The 26177-nt window shown below is 36.1% G+C and overlaps 4 protein-coding genes across 4 annotated transcripts; 2 read left to right on the top strand and 2 right to left on the bottom strand.

The window, feature by feature from the left end:
* Positions 1-590: 590 nt before the first annotated feature.
* Positions 591-8654, bottom strand: LOC144852431 (sodium/myo-inositol cotransporter-like). The gene is made up of 15 exons (XM_078710231.1): positions 8544-8654; positions 7455-7526; positions 6685-6789; positions 6522-6581; positions 6329-6433; positions 5104-5209; positions 4713-4793; positions 3854-4065; positions 3363-3498; positions 3017-3124; positions 2340-2505; positions 1893-2061; positions 1546-1761; positions 1165-1282; positions 591-976 (listed from the first exon to the last, which is right to left on the bottom strand). Exons 1-15 carry the CDS (start codon positions 8625-8627, stop codon positions 747-749), a joined length of 1968 nt encoding a protein of 655 aa, XP_078566357.1. The 5' UTR covers positions 8628-8654; the 3' UTR covers positions 591-746.
* A 4140-nt stretch (positions 8655-12794) lies between these two features.
* LOC144852445 (JNK1/MAPK8-associated membrane protein-like) lies at positions 12795-16592 on the top strand. Its single transcript, XM_078710251.1, has 8 exons — positions 12795-13023; positions 13380-13489; positions 13577-13731; positions 13841-13920; positions 14065-14185; positions 14454-14623; positions 15391-15467; positions 15941-16592. Exons 1-8 carry the CDS (start codon positions 12921-12923, stop codon positions 16145-16147), a joined length of 1023 nt encoding a protein of 340 aa, XP_078566377.1. The 5' UTR covers positions 12795-12920; the 3' UTR covers positions 16148-16592.
* Positions 16593-17667: 1075 nt separating this feature from the next.
* On the top strand, positions 17668-20084 carry LOC144852449 (uncharacterized). Its single transcript, XM_078710255.1, has 6 exons — positions 17668-17836; positions 18003-18169; positions 18373-18457; positions 18773-18949; positions 19244-19386; positions 19858-20084. Exons 1-6 carry the CDS (start codon positions 17728-17730, stop codon positions 19921-19923), a joined length of 747 nt encoding a protein of 248 aa, XP_078566381.1. The 5' UTR covers positions 17668-17727; the 3' UTR covers positions 19924-20084.
* Positions 20085-20703: 619 nt separating this feature from the next.
* On the bottom strand, positions 20704-26166 carry LOC144852435 (5'-3' exonuclease PLD3-like). Its single transcript, XM_078710236.1, has 10 exons — positions 26140-26166; positions 25694-25824; positions 25232-25431; positions 24881-25070; positions 24318-24575; positions 23143-23343; positions 22651-22802; positions 21963-22125; positions 21780-21873; positions 20704-21361 (listed from the first exon to the last, which is right to left on the bottom strand). Exons 2-10 carry the CDS (start codon positions 25712-25714, stop codon positions 21195-21197), a joined length of 1446 nt encoding a protein of 481 aa, XP_078566362.1. The 5' UTR covers positions 25715-25824; positions 26140-26166; the 3' UTR covers positions 20704-21194.
* Between the last annotated feature and the right edge of the window lie 11 nt (positions 26167-26177).

Below are 26177 nucleotides of genomic sequence, written 5' to 3'. Positions count from 1 at the left end.
AAAACTACAATCTTGTAGATCCAGTATCAGCTGGAATCGCCAAAAAAAAAAACAACTAATAAAACGATGAAATAAAAGAAAGTACGGGAGCCCGTTCGGGCCACTGGTTAACGTTAATTATATTTTAAAAGAATCGTTATCTGGCGCCCCACTTAATTATGCTGGCGGCCGCCACTTAATATTATCTGGCCAGCCACTAAGTTCTCATAAACACCAACACAAGCATAACCAAGCCAATAGGCAAAATAGGATATTACCAATACCTACCAATAGGCCTATAAAGTATAAATTATATTATTATATTCAATGCACACGGTACTTCTACGTCCGGTTTATGCCCACGGTAGGCCTACTTCTACCTCCGGTTTATGACCACGGTAGGCCTACTTCTACGTCCGGTTTATGCCCACGGTAGGCCTACTTCTACCTCCGGTTTATGACCACGGTAGGCCTACTTCTACGTCCGGTTTATGCCCACGGTAGGCCTACTTCTACCTCCGGTTTATGCCCACGGTAGGCCTACTTCTACGTCCGGTTTATGCCCACGGTAGGCCTACTTAATGGAGAATACGTCAAACAACAACCGAAACTATGTAAACTGATACAATGCATTGATGTTTTAAATAAAACAAAAAACAAATCAATATTTCAAATATTTAAAATACACTTCTAAAAAGGAATTGAGTCTTTCTTTCTTCGATTACTTAATTAATTAATATTAACTCCATGATATTAATAAATGATTTTTAAACAGAAAAAAATATGTAACAGAAGGTTGCAACACTCAATATTACGACTAAGTTGATATTGAGGAATATTTTCGCCCGTTTATCCTGTTTGAGTGTGTTTATCTTTTTCAATCTGTCCTCAAACTTCTGATTTTCCAAACGTCCTTTGACAGAGTCATCAAAACCACAGAACCAATCATATCCTTTTTTACAGCATGAAACCTCCTTCTTAATTTCAACCACAGCACCTACAAAAGAAAAACGCAAAATGCAGGTATCATAATGAACGCGTTAGAGATACGGGACGACGGGGCGCCGTTCGGGAAACTGTTAAATAATGTCAACATACACCGAACTCCTAAACTGCGCCCAGTATTACAAGCGTCTCGTGTGCACAACGCATAAGAGACGTATAATAAGACATATTTATACTTACCATTACTCAGGCTTTCCGTGTTTTCAAGCTCAATTCCGTCTTCTTCATACGGCGGCGGTTCACCATCATCAGGGCGTTTGACGGTGCTGTATCGAGTCCAATAAGTTGTACGAATTACCTATCGAAAATAATATACAATGTTGTAGATAAGCCTACGCACAAGTTATTAAAAATGTCAATAACTTAACACAGAGCCATATATAACCAATATATGGCTCTATAATTTGGACATGATTTCATATAAAAGCCCCCAATATTTCATTTTTCAAAGTTGGAAGCATATTTGATTACTTAACTTTAACTTACATTTGGTGAAATGGCTTTAAAACAAAAATCAATCATCTTTAAATATTGCGACATTGAAACCAATGAAATACTAACTTGGAATTGTTCAGGAGGCTCGGTAAGAAGACTCACGATAATGTTTACCAAAACTGTGACGACAAACAAAATCAACGCAAAATACATATAATGTACTTTGGCCGTTATGGCGGGGCGATGGTCTTCTCCCCAACATGGTGGTGATCTCCAAGTCCAGTCCAAAATCATACGGATAATACCAGTGACAAAGCCCGCCATCAAACTCCAAAAAGCGCCCTTTAAAAAAAAGAGTGTTTTAGTCAATTATAGCATGGATTATAGGCTGGGCACTAACTCATTTTTAAAATACTTCTTTTAAAAAAATACTTAACAAAAACTATTATTTTAAATACATTTATAAGTCCTACTTTTTCATTTCCTCTGGGCCACAGGACAGCTACGAGATAGACCGCGGCGATAGGTGGCGCCAGATAGGATCCGATTTCTTGCAGATAGAAAAAGATCTGACCACTTTGCATATCTTTGAGAACAGGGATAAGAAGGACACTGATGGCCACCATGACTATGACTATGAATCTGTAAGTAAACATATTGTACTTAGCTACAGTAAAGTATTGAGTTATTGTGACGTATTGACTTATGTGACGTATTGAGTTATTGTGACGTATTGACTTATGTGACGTATTGAGTTATGTGTCGTATTGATTTATGTGACGTATTGATTTATGTGACGCATTGTGGGTTGTGTAAAAAGCTAATACACCGACTTCTACTTATGGCCACACATATATTACTACACCTCGAACGTCAGGACCATGTTTGATCTTTGCTTTATAAAAAAAGAAATGTAATACCTTCCAACAATCATGAGCTCTCTGATTGATGGTTCCTTTTTGAAACATCTGATGCGAAAAACCTTCCAAATATCAATCGTGAACAAGGTACTAGTGCTGTTGAATATCGACGTAAGGTCGCTCATTAGTGCCGCAAGCATTACGGCAAGCATTATACCACGAAAACCTGTCAATCAATCAATAATTCATGTTAATCGCGCTTAGTTTGGGTATAAGCTACCACCTGTACTACCGTACAGAGAGGACGGAAACAATAACGAGTTTTCGTTTCGGAACGGTACAGCGAAGGAGAGACGGAACACACATTTCTATTCCACTCGTCACGGTATGTCTGTCTCTCCTTCGTCTACCGTCACCACTCGCAACTAAATTACGTACATCACAATACCATTTTGCGCAATTCAGCCAAGTTAAGCTTGGTTCTCACTAGGACGCAACGCAATTACGTAGAAGCAACGCAAACGAGTTGACCAATGGCAATCGACAGTCGAATAAATCCATCGCTTTTGATTGGTCAAATCCCTACGTTGCGTTACGTCGTTGTGTTGCGTCTCTATTGGGAACCAAGCATTAGGCCGCAAGGCACGACGGGGATTGCCACAGTCACATCTTGCAAAAACGTCTTACGTTGGACGCGTTCTCAGTGAGAATAATAATAATCAATCAATTGTGTTAACCTGCTGGTAATAGGCCTAGCACCAGTTTAGGGTACGCAATGTTACTACATCCAGTTGAACTTCCACATATCTCCATGCAGGTTTCGGCTGAAGCACAGGCTACTTCGTCTACAAAATAAACGTTAACTGCGATAAATCTACTACTATGCTGGCGTTTTATTTATCATTATTGGAAAAGACGATTTATTATATATCTGGCTTTGATCGGGGAAATGACGATGCGATGCCAGTAACACAAAATAGTACAAAGCTGACGCATTATATCAGCTTATTATCGTGCGCATGCGCGCATAACGTGGCTTTGAGTTACGCCGGTATGAATCATAATAAGTTCCGACATACGTACCTGTGTACAGAACACGGCTCACCATTCCAGGTATTACCATGATAAACAGTGGAAGAAGTTTGATGTAACTCGCGAAAAGACAACCGCCTTGAGCATGTGAAAGGCTTTTGGCAGCCAGAACCCGTTGTACCATCATCTGTAAATTAGGTAATTATACCAGACTAGCGTGTTAGAAAGATGTGCAAAAAATGAATATGATATGGAAAAAAATAACATAATATTGCTACTACTTTCGTCTTGAGAAACGTGACAAGAGGCGTGATTTGAACCCAGGATTCTGACAGTTACAACCATCAAGCTCGATTACCATACGTGCTTCGTTGCTAGAATGACTGTATAGTATACAGTAGAGCGTGGTTCCCGCGATGGCGCGCAAAGCGGGACGTACGTACATCCAACGCAAATTTTGACCAATCACAATTGACGCGACGCTGATCCCTTTTCTGAAACTGTGATTGGTTGCTTTACAGCAGGCGACGAGAAAGACTTACCTGATCCGCGCACCAATACCAGATAGAAGCTGGAGTTTTACCCAGAAGGAATCCAATCCAAGGGATGTCAGAGTTCCATGGATCCCTCAACATCTGCCAAGCGTCCTCACGCGGATACCCACACGTGTAGTTGGGTGAATTTAATGTTTCGTTAGGTATAGCTTTCATGTACTCTATCTTCAGATTTTCATATCCACCAACTTCTTTCAAACCTGCAAATTCAGACAAAAGTTATGATTATTGAATGTTATGGTTGTGCAGATCGCCGTGTATCGAGTAAATAACATTATAAAGCTCCTCCCCACTTGGACGGAAAGCATGAAGGTAACCCGCGAGCACACCGTGGCCTCCTACATCATTCCGTTACGTCCAAGTGGGAACTAAGCTTGAAGATGTGAATATTGGCATATGCGCTTTCGTCTTTGCCGCCATGACTTTCAATTTTGACAATAGCTAAGCTGTACGATTGCCGTAAATATTTACTTACGTCGTCATCATCCACTTTCAATCTTCACTTCTAGGTCCTTGGATATAGGTACTAAGATAGAGGTCCTTAGATAGAGGTCCTTAGATAGAGGTACTGCTAGCAGTAGATGTGTATAAAATCTCGGCAGCAGCCGAAGTATGATGATGGCGTCTATCTTAATTCAAATATAAAAAATATAGGGACGACCAGAGAACACACAGAGTCCAGGGCAAACACCTGAAGATTATCGCAACAACTCATTTATATTGATCAGGCGATGCAAACACATGTTCATAGGATTCTTGAAAAAAGTTGATAGAATTGAAACAGTTGTTCTTTTTGACACATTTGAATTTTAAACCTTACTTAAGTACCAGTATTTTATATACTTACTTAATATCATCACAGCAGTAGCCCCACAGATCATGATAAAGAACTGCAAAGTGTCGGTGAGCATTACAGCCGCCAAACCACCTAGAAACAACGTATAATACATGTTTATAATGAACAAGTTTTGAGAATAAACAAACAACATAATAGTGACGTACGAGGCGCCGTTTGGGACATTTAATAGCTGTATTGTAACAAAAGTATTATGTCCCAAACGGCGCCCCGTAATACGGAGCTCTTGATTCCCACGTTAGCGCATCGCATGTAATTTGACCAATCACGACGCGATGGATGATGGAACTGTCACTTGTGATTGGTCAACTCACTTACGTAGTGCCTACTTTGTGCCGTTACGTTGCATCCCAGTGGGAACCAAGCTTTATGGATAGCCTACCTGTAACTGTACACAAAGCTGTTATTCCAAGGAGAGCGATAATCGACACGTAGATATTCCATCCAAGTGCTTGCTGAATAAATAGTGCGCCGGAATATATGTCAATCTATATAAAGTAGTACACAAACAATATTACTCCGCTATAATAGAGCGTGCATAACAACCAAAATGTGGAGATGTTTTCAAATCTGTAAGACTGTGTGTCTGTAAACTATATTCTTGTTGTAGAAAATGTAGAAAAATGTAAATGCTGTGAGTATCAAAGTACTAATTGAGGTAATAAATGAATAGATAATTGCAAAATGATGAAGTAAAACAGCCAGACAAATTTGCATTTTATATGTGTTTTTTTTGTAAGATGTTTATGTATAAGTAGTGAATTGTGTATTTATCAAAGCGTATGTATATATATATGTAAATATGCACATTCTTTATTGCATGTGAAATTTAAAATAATAAAATTGTTTAAAAAAAAATGTCTAATTTTATAAATAGAGTAATAAACATAAATTTGGTTAAATGATAATGTATGTATAAACAAAAGGTATAAGAGAGAATATGCATTGTTCAACGAAAATATGATTGACTAAAACAAATGCAATTATATATAGTTATTTTATAGTTATGATTGTAAATCTATGACAAAAAAAAAAGAAAAACAAAATGCTAAGAGATTTAAAAAAAACCAATATATATACAAATTTAGCATATAGATGGGTTTATTAAACATAAATTGGAAAAAAATGAGTTTGTTAATGAAAATGTGCTATAGATAATGTATGTATAAAAAGAGGAAACTGTGATAATATGCAAACAAATGAATAAAACTCTATGTATGTAAACAGAGGATGAAAACAAACATTGTTAATATGATAATATGTATAGTGTATTGAAATGAAAATATGTTTAGAGAAAAATATATGTAAAGAGATAGGAACATATGTATGAAAATAAAAGTGGGATGAACCCACATAAAAAACTATATTCTTGTTACTACAATATGGCCTAACACTAAAACTTATTTATTAATTTAACCTCAGAGTTTGCAACTCATCTAGTGTAGACTTTATTTGTCAACTGGTAGCCTACTGCAACCTTGGAAAACCTTTCTTGACAAACTCTGAATTTGTTCGAGTTTGCAAACAAAAGTCTGCGAGCAGTGTAGACCAGGCCTACTAACAGAAAAGACAGTTCGTCGCAAATATGTTGGATGAACTTGTCTTACCGATATTTTTGCAAGAATGTACAATAGCAATGAAAGAAACGCCAGGTAAACTCGAATTCTTTGCCCTCCATACCGTTTCTTCATGTATTCAGGCAAAGTATTAATCTGAAAGAAAAATAAAGAAACTTTATAAGTTTTAACAACTGCGAAGGAAGAGAACGTATGTTTGAAAGATAAATGCAGAGATGCTTACCCCACTCGCGATGTACACGGGCAAAAACACCCATCCAGTGAGCTGTAGCAGAATGCACGCCTGTAATTCAATAATTGCCAATTTAGTTAAATTTTGTTTTACTTCATTACTGTGCCAAGCAATATGATTGTTTTCTTTGGAGAAAAAACCCGGCCATACTTACGTTGAGCTCGAATGCCCCGACACCAATACCAGAAGCTGCCCCAGATCCAGCTAAACCAATAAAATGCTCAGTACCAATGTTACTGACAAACAGTGATGCACCAACCTGTATATAAAAAACAGGGCATTTTATTTTTGTTAAAAACTTTGAAGAATCGAGACGGATTAACGAAGACAAAAATGAAAAAGCAAGATGATATATGGAAGGAGATAAAGTGAACAGGGAATAACGAGTAAAAGTGATACCATATCCGAAAGATAAAAATAGGGAGAGGTGGAACGAAGAAGGAAATTGAAAAAGAATCAGCAAGTTTTTTATTCCTAAAATTTATATAGGAGTAAAAATATAGGGTTAAAACATAAGGATGAAAAATAAAGAGGTAAAAATATGGGATTAAAATACAGATTAGGCTTTGTAAATAGTTTGTTTCAATACTCATTCGATGTTGAGTAAGAACACTCATCTAAATCACCTTTTGACATCTATTATGAATGCATATCTATAAAGTGATTTTTGTTTGATTGATTGATTTAGCAGGCTTTTTTTGCAAACATTAAAGCGTATTGGGCCTACAATATAATGTGCTGGTACGGTATATACGCTACCGTATGCAGTTAGATCAATTAATGCCCACATTCCTAAATTTGATAAGAGGTCGAGAAAATGTAGCACGTGATTTTGCACAAAAGGGGACACAATCTTGTACAGTAGGGGACACAATCTTGAACACGGGACAACATTTTGCACACGGGACACAATTTTGCACTTACCGGGAGCCAGAACATACTACGACCAGCAAGAAAGTAACCGGAAACCGTCCCACGATTCGACCTACACAAAGACTGTGTGGGAAAAGAAAAAAATACCGTATAATGAAAAATAGATTGCCTATTAAAGGTCCGCTTATACTACGGACGATCGACGATAGATAAACAATATACATACTAACAAAAGAAATCGATCAGTTTTCATCTTAATTTAGGATAACCATTTATGCTTGATGAAAATATTAGGCAATTTAAAAATCCAATTAAAAACAACAAAAGCGTTGTAACGTAACGAAATCGCTCTTTCATGACGTCATTTGATTGAACTTGTGAAAATATTGTTTCATCAAAAACAGCATCAAATTGTTATCCTAATAATAGTTATGCGATTTCTTTTGTTTAAAAGTGCATATTTATCTATTTATCGTCGGTCGTTATCGTCCTTCCTAGTTAGTAGACTGATAAAATGGACGTCTAGGTTCTGTGACGCAAAGCAGGCTACGGGCGCGTAGCCGGGTGAGTTGAACAATCACGCGTTTGATGTAATTTGCTCGTGCGCAAGCTTCGAATAAAAGCATTAGAACCTACGTAAAATTAGAAATACTACCAGAGGCTCCTAAACAACTATGAACTTCAGGCCCTACTTTAAACATAAATGAGAAGATTCGTCATTGAACGATGCTGGATAAATTACCTTTGACCTATACAGATAGTAATAAATAACATTTTGTCATAAATTAATCGTTAGAGCTGAGAGATATGATACATTTGAATTTAATATGGTACCCTCCTCCTATTTCATCATAACATTAAAAATCATCAGGGAAAAGGCGCGTAAATCCCGGCGCCTGCTCACCGCATTTATAAACACAAATTGCATAATGCTTACAACAAACAATCCTTTATGTAATAATTTTATTTTTAATAACTTCGCCGAAGTACAGCTATGTTAGAATTGTAGATGCTTGCTGTAACACCCATCGCCGAGGCATAATCACGTGCTTATCCGCATCATTCTTAACAACAACAAGGCTGAAATAACATGACACTACATCTATCTGAACATGTCATTAAATATTATAGCCTACTTACATACATGGCGACTGCTAATACAAGCAATATATATATTACAATTGCAACGAAATCCCAAGCATTTAACAACTGATTTTCCGCCATGATTATTGAACAATCTGTTATCGGCGATTTTGCAGTTTTTTCTCGTATTCCGTGTTAGTGGGTGAGGTCGAATCTATAAAACACGCTTCGCCAGAGATGTGTAAACGCAACACGCATGGTTAACCAATCACAATCAAGATCTCAGCAAGAGACAATAAACCATTCTTGGCAAAAGTTGGGGATTAGCGTTGTTTTTTTCCCATCTTTGAAACCATTTTCAAGCCAAAGGCATGATCAAAGTCAATCAGAATGAGAAAACCAGAAATTATTTATTTGATAAGAATATATAATAACAGATGTTGTTACGTAAACACGCAGTCAACTTGGTGATGCTTATTTACATTTCTGTTTCTGCTGCCAAGTATATACCGTATTTAATACGGTATTGTTTGAATACCGACGTATGTATACGGTATATTTTTGGCAGCGGAAACAGAAACAGCGCTCATAAAAAATATACCGTATTTTCCCAACCAAATTTGTGGATAAAATTCGGGAATAACTTGTCCCCATTTTGGGGGATCGAAAGGCAGGTTGGGTAAAAAAGATGAATTTTAACACGACCACCCAAGATAGTACTTCTAGCAGAAACGGGGTTCTCGAAATACGGTATAAAATATAGGCCTACCGTATTTTATACCGTATTTTGAGGATATGCAGCAGAAACAGGCCCTATGAAGAAGAGCCCGTCTTCTTATCATCCAGGGACGACGTAGCACGAGTTCAAAGAACTATTATGATAGTTCGTTAACAATCAAAGTAACAATAAAGTGCGTGAGACTAATACCCCTTTCACACCAAAAGCAAAACTCCGGAGATCACTCCGGAGTTTTGGTGTGAAAGGGGTACTAATTTACTCGTTTCTCTCGCGCGCACAGCTAGTGTAGTGGGGTGGTGGAACACAATGAAAAATGCAGTTTATCCTTCGTACAGTCTTATTACAGCTGATCACAATAGTACCAATATTGTTTTTTTCTATAAATAAAAGCAATTAGGCTTATTCAGTTGTAGAGTGTGGACTCTTGGAATAGCCTAGGGGAGAGTGGGGTTGGTTGAATCGGGGAAGTTTGAATCAGCCATATTATTTCAGAAATTACAATTTGGTTGAACTATCTGGCATTGTTCTAAAAACCCAGCTAAGTTTATGCATGTAAATAAATGTTCAGGTTTTTGAAAGATTTTCGTTTTATTTAGTTATCATGAATATTTTCCTGAAATCTATAGTAGCCTTACACATTATATATTAAGGCAAAATATTATATGATAAGCTTCTTGGTTGAGCCACGTGTTTTTTTTTCTATGACACGAAATAATGGTGTCTGCGTGCCTGGTGGGGTTGGTTGAATCAGGTGATGAACCTACCCCATCAGGTGATACAACCAGCCCCATTAGGTGATGAACCTACCCCATCAGGTGATGAACCTACCCCATCAGGTGATGAACCTACCCCATCAGGTGATACAACCAGCCCCATCAGGTGATGAACCTACCCCATCAAGTGATGAACCTACCCCATCAGTTGATACAACCAGCCCCAAGATAATAATTTGCATTGATAATTTATGTAGTTTTAATCTTTATAAACTAAATATTAAATATAGAAATGTTCTTATTATACAGAATAGACTTTTTTAAATGGAGGAAATTATTATTATTATTTAGTGTATTTTTTTTAAAAATAGTAAATAATTAACCCTCTTTCTTTCATTTTTAGGGTTTGGCCTATAAGATAGTTATTAATTATTTAAAATATGCAATATAACAACGTATCTTTAATTACTTTTATTCATTCTATGAAATAAATAAAATTAAGGCTGGTAGGCTACTCTGTTTTAATTTAATATTATTATATTATTATTAATATTAGTACGCTTCAGTGCTACATACTTTCCATATTAATCCTAATTATTGTCGACTCCTCTTTGTAAGTTGCTTCTAACTTCTAAATATGTTGTGATATGTTGCCTAAAGGAATGTTAGGGCCAGTGGTGGCCTACATACTATTGAATAAATGAATGAATGAATGAATGAATGTTAGTGAACATATTAGGCTACTGTTAATTACAGCTTCACAAAAAAAATATATTGGTCAAAAATAGGTTCGACCTACACAAAGGCTGTTATGTGTGTAAAGAAGAAGAAGAAAAACCCTGCAACATTAATTGAAAGAATGAATGATGCGCGCCTATTTAAAGCTTGGTTCCCACTTTTGGACGCTGCAGCACAAACTACTGCTAGAGGCGCGCAGCGCAAGCGAGTTGACCAATCACAGGCGACAGTTCGCGGATGATCCTCCAATCACCGCGTCGCGCATGTGTGGTATGGTAAAATTATTTGCGCAAGCTTTACCAACCGTTAAGCCCTATACGTAAAATTAGAAATACCACAGATACATAATAGCTCCGGCCTGCAAAATGAACTAAACTGGAATAACAATGAAAATACTTACATACATGGCGACTGCTAATACAAGCAATATGTATATAACAATTGCAACCAAATCCCAAGCATTCAACTGGTTTGCTGCCATGATTATTAGCCTAAACAAGCTTTTTTCGGTGATTTTACAGTTTGTCGGATTCCGATGTCGAGCTGGTGGGTGAGGTCCTTCGTGACCACGCTTAACCTAACACACATACCTCGTGTTTAACCAATCATATAAGATCAATTCAATAAAATAATTAATTGGCGGCGGCCGGCAAATCATTATCTAGTAGCCGCGCCAGATATAAATGATCCCGTATCCCGCAAATATGAGTTTAAAGAACTATTATAGGCCTATATGCATATTATATTAATCTTAAAAATGAATCAAAATAAATATAAGTTCAAAAAGAGACCGAAAGTATTTATAGGCCTATTTATTGTTTCCATCTTGTTCATGTGGAGTCTGTTAGGGCTGAAATAAGGGTGCATGTTTGGTTCAGTTTCTTCCAAAAGCACCAAATTTGGTATACAGGTTGCCCACCATCTACGAATTCAATTTTTGATGGGCGCCCAAAAAAATGACCCCTTGGGTCACCTAATTTGCATAATTTAAAATGGTGGACATTTTCGCTTAAACACTCTATATCTCTGAAACTACTGGTCATAGAGAGTTGAATTTTAGCTCAAAATGTTCAAAACATAAACATATTTACTCTAATGAAGTATTTTTTAACAAAATGACCGGAAGTAACAGTTTTAACCTTTGACCCATATTTTAAGACATTGCCATATCTCAGTAAATAGTTGTCACAGACAGTTTATTTTGGTGTCAAATTGTTCAAAATATATATGTTACTATTTAGTTTAATGGAATATTTTATCCAAAAATGCCTGGAAGTACGCAGTTTTGCCTTGACCTTTATGGTACAACTGCATCAAGGTTAATATATTTTGATATCCATAAAAACTAATTATCATACAGAGTTAATTTAGGTGTCAAAATGTTCAGAAAATAAACATTTATATTTACTATAATGAAGTTTTTTCTCAAATAATGACCAGAAATACCATATTTGACCTTTGACCTGTTTTTTCAGGCAAATTGCCATATCTCATTATTGGGTTGGCGTGGAAAGTTCATTTTGGTGTCGGATTGTTCAGAATATATATGTTTCTGTTCTGCTTAATAGAAGATTTTTCAAAAAAATGTCAGGAAGTACAGTTATTGACCTGTTAAATATGTAAAATTATAAATTTGTTCAAGTTAACTTTTTTTGACAATTGCATCATAAAGGTCAAAGGCAAAACTGAGTACTTCCGGTCATTTTTAGATGAAATGTTTCATTAAACTAAATAGTAACATATATACTTTGAACAATTTGACACCAAAATAAACTGTCTGTGACAACTATTTACTGAGATATTACAATGCCTTAAAATATGGGTCAAAGTTTGAAACTGGTACTTTCGGTCATTTTTTTCAAAAATACTTCATTAGAGTAAATAGGAATGTTTATGTTCTGAACATTTTGAGCTAAAAATCAACTCTCTATGACCAGTAGTTTCAGAGATATAAAGTGTTTAAGCGAAAATGTCCGCCATTTTAAATTATGCAAATTAGGTGACCCAAGGGGTATCCCTAACAGACTCCAGACTCCACTACTGTTAGTACAGTGGAAAATGCAGTTTATAATTCTACTATACCGCCCTCATAATATTAGTTAGCAATTAGCATCGATAGATCGGAACATGGAGCTAGCCTGATATGTTGTTGTTATTTTGTCTGAAAATGACAGTCATCTTTAATTATTGATAGTACATATTAAAGTGATTATTCCTATAACAATCACTAGTTTAATTAGAAGCATGTTTGTATTACACAGAAAAGCGATGGCATTGTACATTCTGTTTGTTTTTTATCAGCCTGTTTCAAGTTTGTTCGACCCGATGATAGATCCATTTTCACCTAGTGAGTATTACGCGAGCCCCCAACCTCTAGGCCTAGGCGCGCCTTAGTAAGATGAGGCTGCTGGGTATGATTTTAGCCATCGTCGTCAGAGCTAGAGACTAGAATATGATTTAGTGTAGAAGAGAAATAGTCTAGGCCTAATAATATGTCTTTTTTTTTCTCAATATGAACTAGGCCTAGGAAGCCTATCAGTATCTATTCTATACAACAAATAAATGCATATATATAGGCTAGTCATAGATATAGTGTTGTTACTATTTCTAAACTAAATGCAAGTATTCTACTCTTAATACTCTACTAGACGATTGTGTTTCTGATTTCCTTAATAATATTATTAATATATTATTGATTTTTAGTTTCAGGTAATGAATTTTCAGCAGGCACTTGTCCTGGCCTTTATTGCGGACGAGTCTTATACAATGAAACGATGCCAGACAACTCCAATTGGACTTATACAGAATGCCGGGTACTGTATATTCAGCAAAGTTTCTCTAAAGTAATCGTCAAAATGTATATTTTAATCATAAAATCACTTTTTTTTCTTTCATTGCAGGCCTGTCCAAAAGGTGAACGACCAGATGAGTACTCGATCTGCCAGTCATGCTTGGGTGATCCGGACTTGTACGCATGGCTGTACCTTGGCTTTATGTTCTTGATTACACTTATACTTCATTTCTTTTTTATAGATCACTTTTCTAAGGAAGTCAAGTAAGCTATGCTTTTATATCAGAATCTCTGGTCCATAGAAAGTCAAATTATGTATAAATTAACACAAGACTGTACGACTAATTACTACACACTATATTGTTTTTTTTAGAGTTGTAATACTACACATATCTTCCTTCTTTGAGTGTGTTGCTGCTGCAATATTTACTTTACTGTCGATTGAACCTGTTGGTAAGGCAATTTATTAACTTTATTAAAATTGAATATTACATTTTTAGATTATTACTGATTAATGACTCATTTTAAATATTTCAAATTCTATCATTAATGTTGTATGTTAATGTAAAGATAACATGACATTCTTTATGTTTTTAGGTGATTTGAAAATTCAGTCATGTAAAGTGAACATGGTATCAGATTGGTATACCATGTTTTCCAATCCAACTCCTGACTACAAACACAAGATTCATTGTACACAAGAGGCCGTATATCCTTTGTAAGATTCACCTTTGAAAGCATTTGAGACCACTTTCTGTAGTAGACTGTACAGTACTATATTAAGCTCTGCTTTTTTGTCACATAAAGTTTGATAGTGTATAGGCAAAGCTTTAGGAAATACCAGCAGTCCTGCTGTATGTGTGTATTACTAAAAACTCTAGAGGGCATCCTTCTTGACAGTAATTCAGACTAACCATTAAAATCAATTTTAATTTTAAACGATTTAGCTCAAATTTTATTACACTTTTTTTTTCGGTTTTTTGTAGGTACAGTATGGTGTTCATATTCTTTGGCTATCAGTGGGTTTTGATGGTTTTGTTTCGACCTCTGTTATCTGTAAAGCTGTGTAAAAACCAAGGTCGAAATTCTATATATGCCGCCCTCTATTTTCTGCCGATTCTTGTGGTAATTCATGCAGTGTTTGCTGGAATTATTTGTAAGTTCATGCTAAGTTCGCACAAGTCAAAGTGGTGAGGCTCTTAATGCAGGGGTGTCACAAACCATAGCCATACAATTGCTACAGCTGGGTTCCATGCACTTCTCGACCATTGTTCTTGTTGTAGAACATGTCAGGTCAAGTGTACACACTTGGCTTGCTATGTGTGCACTTTTAAAAAACCCAGTTGATCTTTCGTAAGAGTATGGGTTACCCTGGTGTACTGGTCCATCTCGGCACCTATCATTCAGTGAGTGAGTGGCCGAGCGGTTAAGACAGTGGAACCGTAATTACGTAGCCATAACATCGGCACGGGTTCGAGGCTCACTCACTCCATGGTTCTGGTGGTAGAACGAGTCTTCTCGGATAAGGACTAATATAAACCGTAGGTCCAGTGTACACATCTAGCTCGTGTGTACTTTAAAGAACCTAGTACATCTTTCGAGACGAGTAGAGGGTTACCCCGGTGTATTAGTACATCACAGCCACTGATCACCAACTGGGCCCTCTGGGAGACCAGTCTTTGACTGAAGAGGTTACCCAGTATAAATATATATTTCAATTTCAATCAATTTTTGACAGAAGAATAATCGCCCTTTTCAGCTCGACATGAATGGACTTGGGAAGTTGTTTATGTGTAATTTGTAACATCTAGTCCACTCTGCTTAATAACTATATGCAATATCAACATGTATCCACTATAATATTAACATTGTATGTACAATTTTATTGTATTATATTGATTTAAAGTTTGCTTTATTTTTCAGATTATTCTTTCCCATTTGTGGTGATTGTCATTTCTCTGATCACAAGTACAATACACTTTCTTAAACAACAAGATTCTGTAAGTAAGATATTGGTTATTTTGTTCTTAGTGCATGTTGCATGTATAAAGAGTGATATCGCCCTCTATCTGGGGCAGAGGCAACATGGTGGATATATTGTAGAGCACATGTGTTGATATCTGAATAAAGAATGTTGTTAATAATCATTGTCGTATGAAGTCTTCAATCATAAAAACAATACTTAAAACAGTGCATCATTGTCATTACATCATTGTTATCATCTTCATCATCATTGTTATCATTATCATCTTCATTGTTATCATTATCAACTTCATCATCATTGTTATCAATATCAACTTCTTCATCATTATCAACTTCATTGTTATCATCATTGTTATCATTATCATCTTCATCATCATTGTTATCATTATCATCTTCATCATCATTGTTATCATTATCTTCATCATTGTTATCATTATCATCTTTATCATCAATATTAATAGATAAATAAACATTCTATTTTTTCTTTAAGCTGTGGCACATATTTCGTGGCAAGAGGAACATCATAATCCTGTTACTTCATTGGTTGATTCATGCCTACGGAATCATATCATTTACAGAACTTCAGAACCTCAAAGTGCATCTTCCTCTTCTTATCCTCGTCGTCGTTCCCTCACTTTTTTTTGTACTCACATTCAAACTATCGGAACCCACTAGGATCCTGTCCTTCCAGCCATGACTAAAACGGTTTACTATGTTACATTTTTTTTCCAGTGTGTTGAGGAATATTATTGGTAGAAATGCAGGAGTACGATTTTGTATCTGTTCTGAGGAATCTATTAATTCCAGTGGCGTTACGGCTATGAGCGCTCACTGGCTAAACCCAGGGGCCCTGGAGCTTATGGAGACCCCTGAGCAGTGCTTATAGGGAAAAAAGGCATTCAAATATGTTACAAAATGCTCAAAACATCCGAGGCTTCCCGGGTAGTGGGGAGAGGGCACTTACAGTTCTTGAACCAGAGGCCTCAGGTCTGTACGTTATGCCACTGATTAATTGCCATAGCCAGCACACTCATTTTAGGTAATAAGATGTGTGCACTTTAGCAGCCCTCTTAACAATGTGAGGCAATGTATGTAAATATTGTATATTTAATAAATAAACATCATACTACAAGCTTGTGTATGTGTCTTTTGCGTAAAAGATGGCGCTACCATGTAGATTTTGATTTGATTAAAGACAATTATTAATTGTAAGACTTAATAATGATGCATGAGGAACTCCAATGGGGCTAATTCTGAGGTTGGAGGTTTTATGAATAAATGATTTTTATTCCAATTGGCGAATTTATTTGCGTGAAAAGAAAGGTTCATTAGTTAATGCGCATGCGTATTGTACATCAGTCTCAGAGAGTTCTAGGGAGTTAAACTATGACCTTGGCAGAGATAAGTGTCGCAGGACGAACATACTTTTGAATGATGATGTACAACGTGGTCATGTCAGCTATTCCTGGAATTACAATCATTTTATGTCATTAGGCCTATCTTTACCACTTGTGTGGGCGTGTCTATCACATACACTTGCCAATCACACATAATTGAATGATTCCCAAGCGTACGCGGATTACGCACACGTCTAAAAGACGCGTCAAACCAATATACCGTAAACTGAAGAGAGGAAACGTTTATAGTCCGTCTTAGTCGAGATTTCCCGAGTGAAACCACATGAGTACCATTGCAGAAAAAAAAAACGGCGAGAAATCAACATGGAAACATTTATGATGATAAAGGGAAATAATGTAGACATGATTATATCACATGCATTGTTAATGTGCCCCACTTAAATTCCATATAATTATTTCAACTTTATTGGTTAAAGTTTTAATTGCACATACCTTATTTGGAAGATTTAATAGATAATTCCGTAGATTGTTACATGACACATAGGCCTATGGTAGGCCCTTCGTACGCGTGGTAAATTGCTAACCAGCTCATGATTATACTAAATTAATGTGAGTGATAGATACGAAGAAAGCTTTTATTATCAAGAATAAACAAACAAAATATTGCAAATTTAAAATTTGATTGGAGTTTTGCCTGGGTCACTCTTTTGAACTTCCGAACTTCTTTAATTCCTCCTCGACATTTCGAGGTCATCATTCGTAACAATTCTTTTGTTTTTTACTTCATTCACGTCTGCTAAATCGATTATCGAGATAATAATGACAGGAACTGTGAAAACTCCATCGTCACACAATTGTCGTGTTTCTGTGTCTGATAAGACGACCAGTATTTTAGGTTCGGCAGTCTGTGTGATCTATCATGAATACAAAACTGTGCGCGCTGTTTTTTACTGTCTGTCTGGTGTGCGTGGTGTCCGCGCGAGAAGCGGACCGGTGCTGTTTTCCCAAGAGGTACAGGATTGATTATGGTAATGTTAACATTTCTTTTTATCGAATTTCTTTTTTTATTGGAAACTTTATTGTTGTTTAAAACCGTAATTTATTTACTTGTGTGATAACGTAAACGATAACTGACAAATTTCAACAATACCAGTCATAGATAATGTTTAGACTTGGGTACGTCTCTCTCTTTAGATTTAGATACCGTATTTACCATGGAAAATGGCTTTTTGGGTTACTACCCAACCAACTTCAGCATCACCTTCGACTTCACCAAGCCACGGTCCTTGTTCACAACTGGTAGGTTCGACGTGGAAACTGGAACTACAACTTATACAAATCGCATACGTCATTATTCTAAGGTCAGAACCTAAATAGCTCATTGGCCACTCTACGCACAGTAGAGACGCGCGCGTTCAAACGATGATATCAACGGTATGGGTTGTACGCGCGCGTAAATAATGTGCCTCCTCTTCGAGGAGTCACTGACAGTTTATTAATATTATCTCTTTTTTTATACAGACTTTTTTCTTTAATGAATTAATTCTACATTTTTTTAAAAAAGAAATTGGAGTGGATATTCAGTGACAGCTCTCCAAATTGTACTTTACGAGAACTGACAGCACCAGATCCACTAAAATGCATTCCAGGTTTGTAGTCTATCTTATTAATATCATAACAAATACGTTGAAACCTCGGAGCTGGCATGGGCGTGGTTAGTGTGGGGACTTTCTCTCCCACCACACCATGGCATCAATTATTCCCTAATTCGGGTAATGTAATAAATAATAGAAAGCCTAAGCTTGGTCCCCAATATGAGGACGTAACTCAAGTCTGTAAACGCAACGCAATTCATTTGACCAATCACGACGCGATGGATCTTCTGAACTGTCGCCTGTGATTGGTTAACTCATTACTTATGTCTGTAGCGAGAACCAAGCTTTAACAAACTTTTTGAATTGTAGACACTGCGGAACTTATACAAGAATACCACATGATGGAGGACATTGAAATGGCAGATTGGGAGATTCAGTTAAATAGATCAGGGATTATCGGTGAACAAACGTTGTCGGTTACTAAAGAAGGTTGTTTACCCGTCTCAGAAATGTTCCATCTTATCAATTTTAACGTACCGCAACCGGGTGAGTGAATTTACATGAATCCGATTTCAATGTATTATTTATTTTTGGTCAATGTTTCGTTCTACTCAGCCAATTACCCCGGCCGACACAAAGCTACTTGTAGTAGTAGTAGTAGGCCTAGTTAAACTATTATCTTGTTGACGAGAACTCTCATGACACATAGGCCTACATTTTAAAAATTGGTATGGAGTTTGACATCACCACCATCATCGTCATCAGCATCCTTAATTATCAAATTTTCAATCAAATGTCTCTACTTAACTTAACTAAGATACACAATCTACTTTCTTTTAGCCCCATTTTTCCAAATCGGAAAATACAAGAATTTTCAGAAGATATCTCAGTCGCGTACAAATAAGGACTTTAAGTTGCCAAAGAATTGTCCAAAAGAGCTTGCGTCGACACTGAGAAAACGAAGTATTGACGACCAAGAAAGGGTATGTTAATCATCCATCTTAAATTTAGTTCACCCACTGGTGGACGGAAGTGCAACGTAAGTGATTTGACGAATTACAAGTGATGATGGATTACTGAATTCGAACTTTCGGAATATCATTGGTCAACGTCGCTTGCGTTGCGTCCACGTACGTCATTGCGTTGCGTCTCTAGTGGACGCCGCGCTATACGAACTTATTACTTTATCGACCTGTTTTGAAGTTGTCTCTACTATAAGTTGAGAACACTTCATCCTTCATCTTTAACAGTCTCTCATTAAAGAGTCCTATGAAATTAATAATCTATAGTAGGCCTATACGCCTTATTTCTTATCAAAAGTCCACTAGGCCCACAAGGTGTTCATTTTGAGTTCATGCTGAGCCGGTAGTGTAGAGGCCGAGTGACTCAAGTAAAATAAAAAACTGAAAACGATATGTTAGTTAATTAATGAACACGTGACTTTTTGTTTTTAGGAAATCGATATTGAGAAAGAAATGGAAGAATTTATGATGATGCAGCCGCTCGCAAACTGGCAGTGACGTCATTGTGGAGCACCGCGCGTATTTGGACATATTTCTATATAGGTTTTAATTTTAAACTCTCAAGTTATAGGACTATTTTATTTACATTTATCTTGAATCATTTAAACTCTGTAAATTATGATATATACACAAAACAATAAAGTTCAAACCAGTTAAAATTATGATTTCTATTTTTCAACGCGCGCTCATGCCAAAATCGACGGCCATCTAGAATGAAACTAAAAACTCCGAAATAGTCTTCTACACGATAAAGGTCAATTTACACAGACGAGCGGTAACGGTAAGCGGAAAACCGCCGCATAGCCTTTACCACGTAGAATCTATCCTGAGCGCAAACCGCCCCTCCCGCTACGCATTGTGTGTAAATGGTCGTGTCTGAACGGTTTGATTGTGGTACTTTCCGCTCTTCGTTTCACCATGTCTTCATATAGTATAGGTAAGGGTTCTCAAAGGAGAGGTACTCTACTGGGTAATTAAGCGCTGTATGATACGGGACACCGGAAACTGTACTTCTGTGCTATTTCTGTGCTACTCAGGCTTAAGCCTTACTTCCTTAGATGGTCAAGTAGCCTCCAGTAAATTGTTGACAAAATATTATATTACATTATTATTCGTTTGTGAATGCAGCCCGCGGCTCATATGCATATTTTTTTTTGAAAATTAATTTTTCGTCCGTACGTTGGCCTGTAGTCTTTTTTCTGGACTTTTTTAAAACAGTCAACAATATTAGCAAAACATTAATTGGAGTGATACTTATAAACAATAATAATAATAATATCAATTTTATCCATTTACTATCATTCATATAACATCAGTACTGTTGTAATTAAAGTACTGCTAAGAGAAGAAATTAGACAACATATTTACTACATTCTGGTAGATCAAAATGATTGTGCAATGAACAGCACATGAACACCGTGACTAACATTACCCTGGGTATACCACCTTGTTTCCTTCATGATACCACCAACTGTCAATCAACACACGTGACAGTGTTATCTCAGTGTGCAGCAAATCCTATAAGATAGCTATGCTAAAACAGGACCTTAAAGGGTAGATCCGGGCATAAAATTCCAATATGTATATTATGAGATATAAACCTTTGAAACATTACAAAAAGTCCTTTAGCACCATTTTTTTTATAAAAAGGATTATTTAACGACGTTTTTTCTGCTTTATCGCTGTCAGAAAATAAGTGGGGTTATTATCAATGTTGATGCAAAGATTTATATATATATTTTTTTTTCAAACCCGGAGCTCCCCTTTAACTAAATGGAGAGGTCTTCTGCATATATAGATTCCCAATCTCGATTGAATACGTCACGTAATTGATCCTGAAGACTGTTGGAATCATTTGAGGTTGAGTGAGTGTTGTTAACTATTAGTCCCACACCACCAGTCAATGTGAAGTAGCTTCCATCCCAGTTTGAAGTACCTATTAATAATCACAACACAAATCAATGGATAATAATCACAGTTAATTAAATTATTACTCAACAGTCACATAATCAAATTTAATTAACAAGAAGATTAATCATTGTCACATGACAATCAATAATAATAGTTTAAACATTTAACATTCAAACATTTTAAAATGATAATATTGAATTTCTGGAAAAAAATGATCCAATGTAATAATGTAGTATAATGGGGTAATTGTAATGGTCAAAGGTCACAACTTGGAAAAATGAAATATCAGGAGAGAACTTACAAAACGTGGAAAAACCATAGAGGGCGCTATAATTGAAAGAAATTCTTGTGAAAATACTAACAAACGAAGCGCTATCAGGAGACTTGGGAAACTATCGGGAGACTTAGGAGGTCTTCATTGAACATAGACTGTTAAAACTCACCGATATAAGCCGCATTGTCTGTCACCATATATTTATTATGGTTGACCCTTGAATATGGAATATGCCTTTGATCGTCAGGAACTCGGAACAATTTCTAATGGCAAAGAATTGAATTCATTAGAACACTAAATGTAAATGCTTGTAGTCGTTTGTATACTATGCCTGACCTGCTAGGATACTCACAACGTTAACTTTGTTTTCACCAATTTCATTTATGACTTTAAATGACCGCAGGTAAGGAAGCATTTTGGGGGAAGTATGGTTCCATATGCTGCCTAAAATTTGAACTTCAACCCCACGCTCTATGGCTGCTTTTCTAAGACGATCATCAATCACTGGCCAAAACCTAAAAAAGACAAAACAAAATACCAAAATGAAATAAAAGAAAAAAAAGTATTCTGTAATTGAATTGAATATATATTTATACTGGGTAACCTCTTCAGTCAAAGACTGGTCTCCCAGAGGGCTCAGTTGGTGATCAGTGGCTGTGATGTACTAATACACCGGGGTAACCCCCTACTCGTCTCGAAAGATGTACTAGGTTCTTTAAAGTGCACACAAGCTAGATGTGTACACTGGACCTACGGTTTATAGTCCTTATCCGAGAAGACTCGTTCTACCACATGAACCGATGTTATGGCTACGTAATTACGGTTCCACTGTCTTAACCGCTCGGCCACTCACTCACTCGAGTGTAATAATTAATAAAATGGCTGGTAAATATTGAATTTATTTAAAACTGTTTTTATGGAATTCATAATTTAATTGTATTCATTGTAATTTACACATTACAAGTTTCTGCAAAAAATGAATATTTTTGTAGAAATTTGGTTGGTCACTTAATTAATTAACAAAACAAAAAGGAACATACAACTGCTCTGCTTCTCCTCTCCTATATTCTGGGATAATAGGCAAGTAGTCCATGACAGCCACCTTGATGAATGTCTTTGCTCTGTCAATCACGTGGAGAATGGCATCAATGTCTGACACCCTCCCTTTGGGGCAAAACGAAGGAGGGGAACTCTATAAAAAAAAACATGAAAGAACAATTTTGAAAAAGGTTTACTACACAAATTAGGCTACATATTGCTGAAATGTTAATATAAAGTTTGCGGTACACCAGGTATAGTTCTGAAAAGAACTGTTGAGTTTCTCAACATTTCGATCAATATGCTTTGATCGTCCTCAGGAGTGAGAATGGTGCTGAAATTGCTCCATAGTATATGAATGAACTCCTGAATGGATGTTTTGTTTCTGTTCCCTTGTATTGATATGGATATACTGTAGTAAAAAGCGATTTAAATTAATTTCATATAAATAATTTGATATGTAATGAAACTAGTGAAAGGTGACTGAAACTTACCGACAGAACTACCCTGGCATTAGTGTTGTTAAAAGGGACAGGCATTGGGTTGGTAAAGTTATAGTTTGTATTGAGATCTTCTGGCCAAATTGGCGGTACATCGGCATCCTTTTCACCAAGTTGCCAATACACTTCAAATATTTTAGACATGTCTTGAGCAAGACAACTGCAATTGTAAACTGCCGCTCCAAGTTCTTTAACCTAAGTATTCATAAGAAATAAAATATTAACGTAAAGTAAGATGGTAGTTAAATAAGAACAATGGAACATGATTCAAAAGGAAAATTACTTGGAAAAACAAGACAATGCTGTGTGCATCAGTGGCTGGATCTCAATGGAGATACAAATAAAATAAGCACTGAAAAACAAGACAATGCTGTGTGCATCAGTGGCTGGATCTCAATGGAGATACAAATAAAATAAGCACTGAAAAACAAGACAATGCTGTGTGCATCAGTGGTTGGATCTCTATGAAGATACAAATAAAATAAGCACTGAAAAACAAGACAATGCTGTGTGCATCAGTGGCTGGATCTCAATGGAGATACAAATAAAATAAGCACTGAAAAACAAGACAATGCTGTGGGTATCAGTGGCTGGATCTCAATGGAGATACAAATAAAATAAGCACTGAAAAATGACAATGATGTGGGTATCAGTGGCTGGATCTCAATGGAGATGCAAATAAAATAAGCACTGAAAAACAAGACAATGCTGTGTGCATCAGTGGCTGGATCTCAATGGAGATACAAATAAAATAAGCACTGAAAAACAAGACAATGCTGTGGGTATCAGTGGCTGGATCTCAATGGAGATACAAATAAAATAAGCACTGAAAAAATGACAATGATGTGGGTATCAGTGGCTGGATCTCAATGGAGATATAAGTTAACCAAAAGGCTAAATTAAAATCCAGAATATTCCAGGTAGCACAACCATTTCTTCAGTTAACAATGAAAAATATAAATAATAATAATAAACACAACTGTTACCTGAGCTACTATACCTTCAATATTTCATTTGTTTATTTTTTTATTTTAGTCTGGTGGCCATGACTTAAAGTTTTCCTCCAAACTTATTTTGGCCTTCTGCACACTTTTTTTAAACAAGTGTAATTTTACTATTTTAAATTGTAAATGTTATGTGTTCGTGTGCAGAGAAACAAACAAACAAACCTCTGTAAGAGAACGAAAATCAATATTTGCACTTCCAACATAAAAATGTGTATCGTCAACAAGCAGCATTTTAGTGTGCAAGATGCCTCCGTTCATTAGCCTGGAAAAGTTCAATGACCTAGCTTCCACAGCTTTTGCTTTCACAAGATCTAAGACATCCCAATCTGGAAATTTACTAGATGGCATGTTGTATGCAATACGGATGTCAATGTTTCTGGTCGTACCAGCTTTCATCAGCTCCTTATAGATTGTTTCTCCCTAAGAAAAAAAATATATTACTTATAGAATATGGCATGAACAATCCTTCTTAAGTTCTGTTTACACTATCAAACTAGTTTGACTAAAAAAGTGTAACATGCCCAAATATGGTAGTGATATGCCCAAATATGGTAGTGATATGGCATAATCATGTCTATATATGGGCACATCACATTTTTTTGTCCCAAGTTTGATAGTGTAGACAGAGCTATAGTGGTACTAATACTAATATAATTGTGTTGTTTTCACTTTTAATCTGACAAAAACGTGACATAAACAATTCTGACAAAATAATTCTATTGTACATCAACTGTAGAGGGAGACTCAGTGATGTTGAGATCATGATGAGCACGTAACGTCCAATAGAATGAAGCAACGTCTATTTTCGTTTTAGCAGACTGTATCAAGTTCATCCATGTGTTGAAAGTGGATACATGAGATGGAGCACCCTCAGCGTATGTCAGATTCGTAGGAATGCTTTCCACAAGCACAACTCTAAACAAAAAAATAAATATAAGATAAACATTATTCCAAGGGAACTAATAAATCAATCTATAATAATGGCATAGGTAAAGGTAGCTATAGCTTTGGCTGAATGGACCACCCTGGTAAATTGAAATAGAATGTTTAATTTGCATATATGTAAATTAGTTCACCTGCATTCACTGGTACATACAGTATCTTCTGTTGACGGCTTGTTGTAGAGAAAAGGAATCACCAACAGATAACATATACTAAACAGTGAACAAATTAGGATAAGGATTTGCACAACAATCAGGAGTGAGAGTTTCTTCTTTGGTATTTTAAGTTCTTCCTCATACTGTGTTAAGAGAGGCGTGTTCATTTCATTTAGTTTCTGAAAAATAATAAACACTCAATGTTGTCAACATAAGATGAACATAATACTGTCGAGGTAATAAAAACTGCTTTAATTACAACTTTAACTTCCTTATTTTGAATTCCTGTATTCATTGTTTGACATAAGGAAATGATATTAATAATGAACAATGGACCAAACCAAGACCAACAGTTGAACCCCAGTTATTACATCGTAAACTTGGATATTAATTATCATATATAGTAGAATATTTACACATCAAAACTGTATAATTTAGTACCTGATTATTTTTATCACACATTCTGATGCTATTACTTATAAATACTTGGTTTCAAGCTGTAGAAAATGTGTTTATATGATTTGTTGATACTAATCAATTGGTTTTGAATCTTGTCATTATACTTGGAAAATCTATAATGGAATATAAATGGAACATAATTATTAATAGCAAGCAGGCCTACATAGGCCTACTGGCTGTAGTGTAGGCACTGGAGTAGGCATAACCGCATAAAAAAACAACAATAGGAAAGTGAAACTAGGCCTAGGGCCTATACTACTTCTTTCTAGTTCTACTTAGAGTACAATCTAGATGTTGTTTGGTATTATATAATAATAGGGCCTTTAAATCCATTACAGAGCTTTCGGGCAACACTAGCCCTTCCTTAGTTAATATAATATAGATTATAATAAGAAAATTAATTGCTTGCGAAAGAGGAAAGAACTTACCTTGTTTTGTTTGAGTGTTCAAATATTTGTTATCATGG

This window comes from Antedon bifida, chromosome 9, assembly GCF_963402885.1.
Source record: "Antedon bifida chromosome 9, ecAntBifi1.1, whole genome shotgun sequence".
Classification (NCBI taxonomy): Eukaryota; Metazoa; Echinodermata; class Crinoidea; order Comatulida; family Antedonidae; genus Antedon; species Antedon bifida.
This window is presented reverse-complemented; position numbering and strand designations above follow the sequence as displayed.

Bases quoted from the DNA above. Each gene is read 5' to 3' on its own strand.
- LOC144852449 (XM_078710255.1), top strand. From the start codon at position 17,728: ATGAATACAAAACTGTGCGCGCTGTTTTTTACTGTCTGTCTGGTGTGC. The intron at 18,170-18,372 runs GTCAGAACCTAA...TTTTTAAAAAAG, and splicing joins GCATACGTCATTATTCTAAG to AAATTGGAGTGGATATTCAG. The intron at 18,458-18,772 runs GTTTGTAGTCTA...TTTGAATTGTAG, and splicing joins TCCACTAAAATGCATTCCAG to ACACTGCGGAACTTATACAA.
- LOC144852435 (XM_078710236.1), bottom strand. From the start codon at position 25,714: ATGTGTGATAAAAATAATCAG. The intron at 25,071-25,231 runs GTGAACTAATTT...TTTTTTGTTTAG, and splicing joins GTATGTACCAGTGAATGCAG to AGTTGTGCTTGTGGAAAGCA. The intron at 24,576-24,880 runs GTACAATAGAAT...TTTTTTTCTTAG, and splicing joins AGTCTCCCTCTACAGTTGAT to GGAGAAACAATCTATAAGGA.
- LOC144852431 (XM_078710231.1), bottom strand. From the start codon at position 8,627: ATGGCGGAAAATCAGTTGTTAAATGCTTGGGATTTCGTTGCAATTGTA. The intron at 3,125-3,362 runs GTACGTATGTCG...TTTATTTTGTAG, and splicing joins GAGCCGTGTTCTGTACACAG to ACGAAGTAGCCTGTGCTTCA. The intron at 977-1,164 runs GTAAGTATAAAT...TTTCTTTTGTAG, and splicing joins CACGGAAAGCCTGAGTAATG to GTGCTGTGGTTGAAATTAAG.
- LOC144852445 (XM_078710251.1), top strand. From the start codon at position 12,921: ATGTTTGTATTACACAGAAAAGCGATGGCATTGTACATTCTGTTTGTT. The intron at 13,921-14,064 runs GTAAGGCAATTT...TTATGTTTTTAG, and splicing joins ACTGTCGATTGAACCTGTTG to GTGATTTGAAAATTCAGTCA. The intron at 14,186-14,453 runs GTAAGATTCACC...GGTTTTTTGTAG, and splicing joins CAAGAGGCCGTATATCCTTT to GTACAGTATGGTGTTCATAT.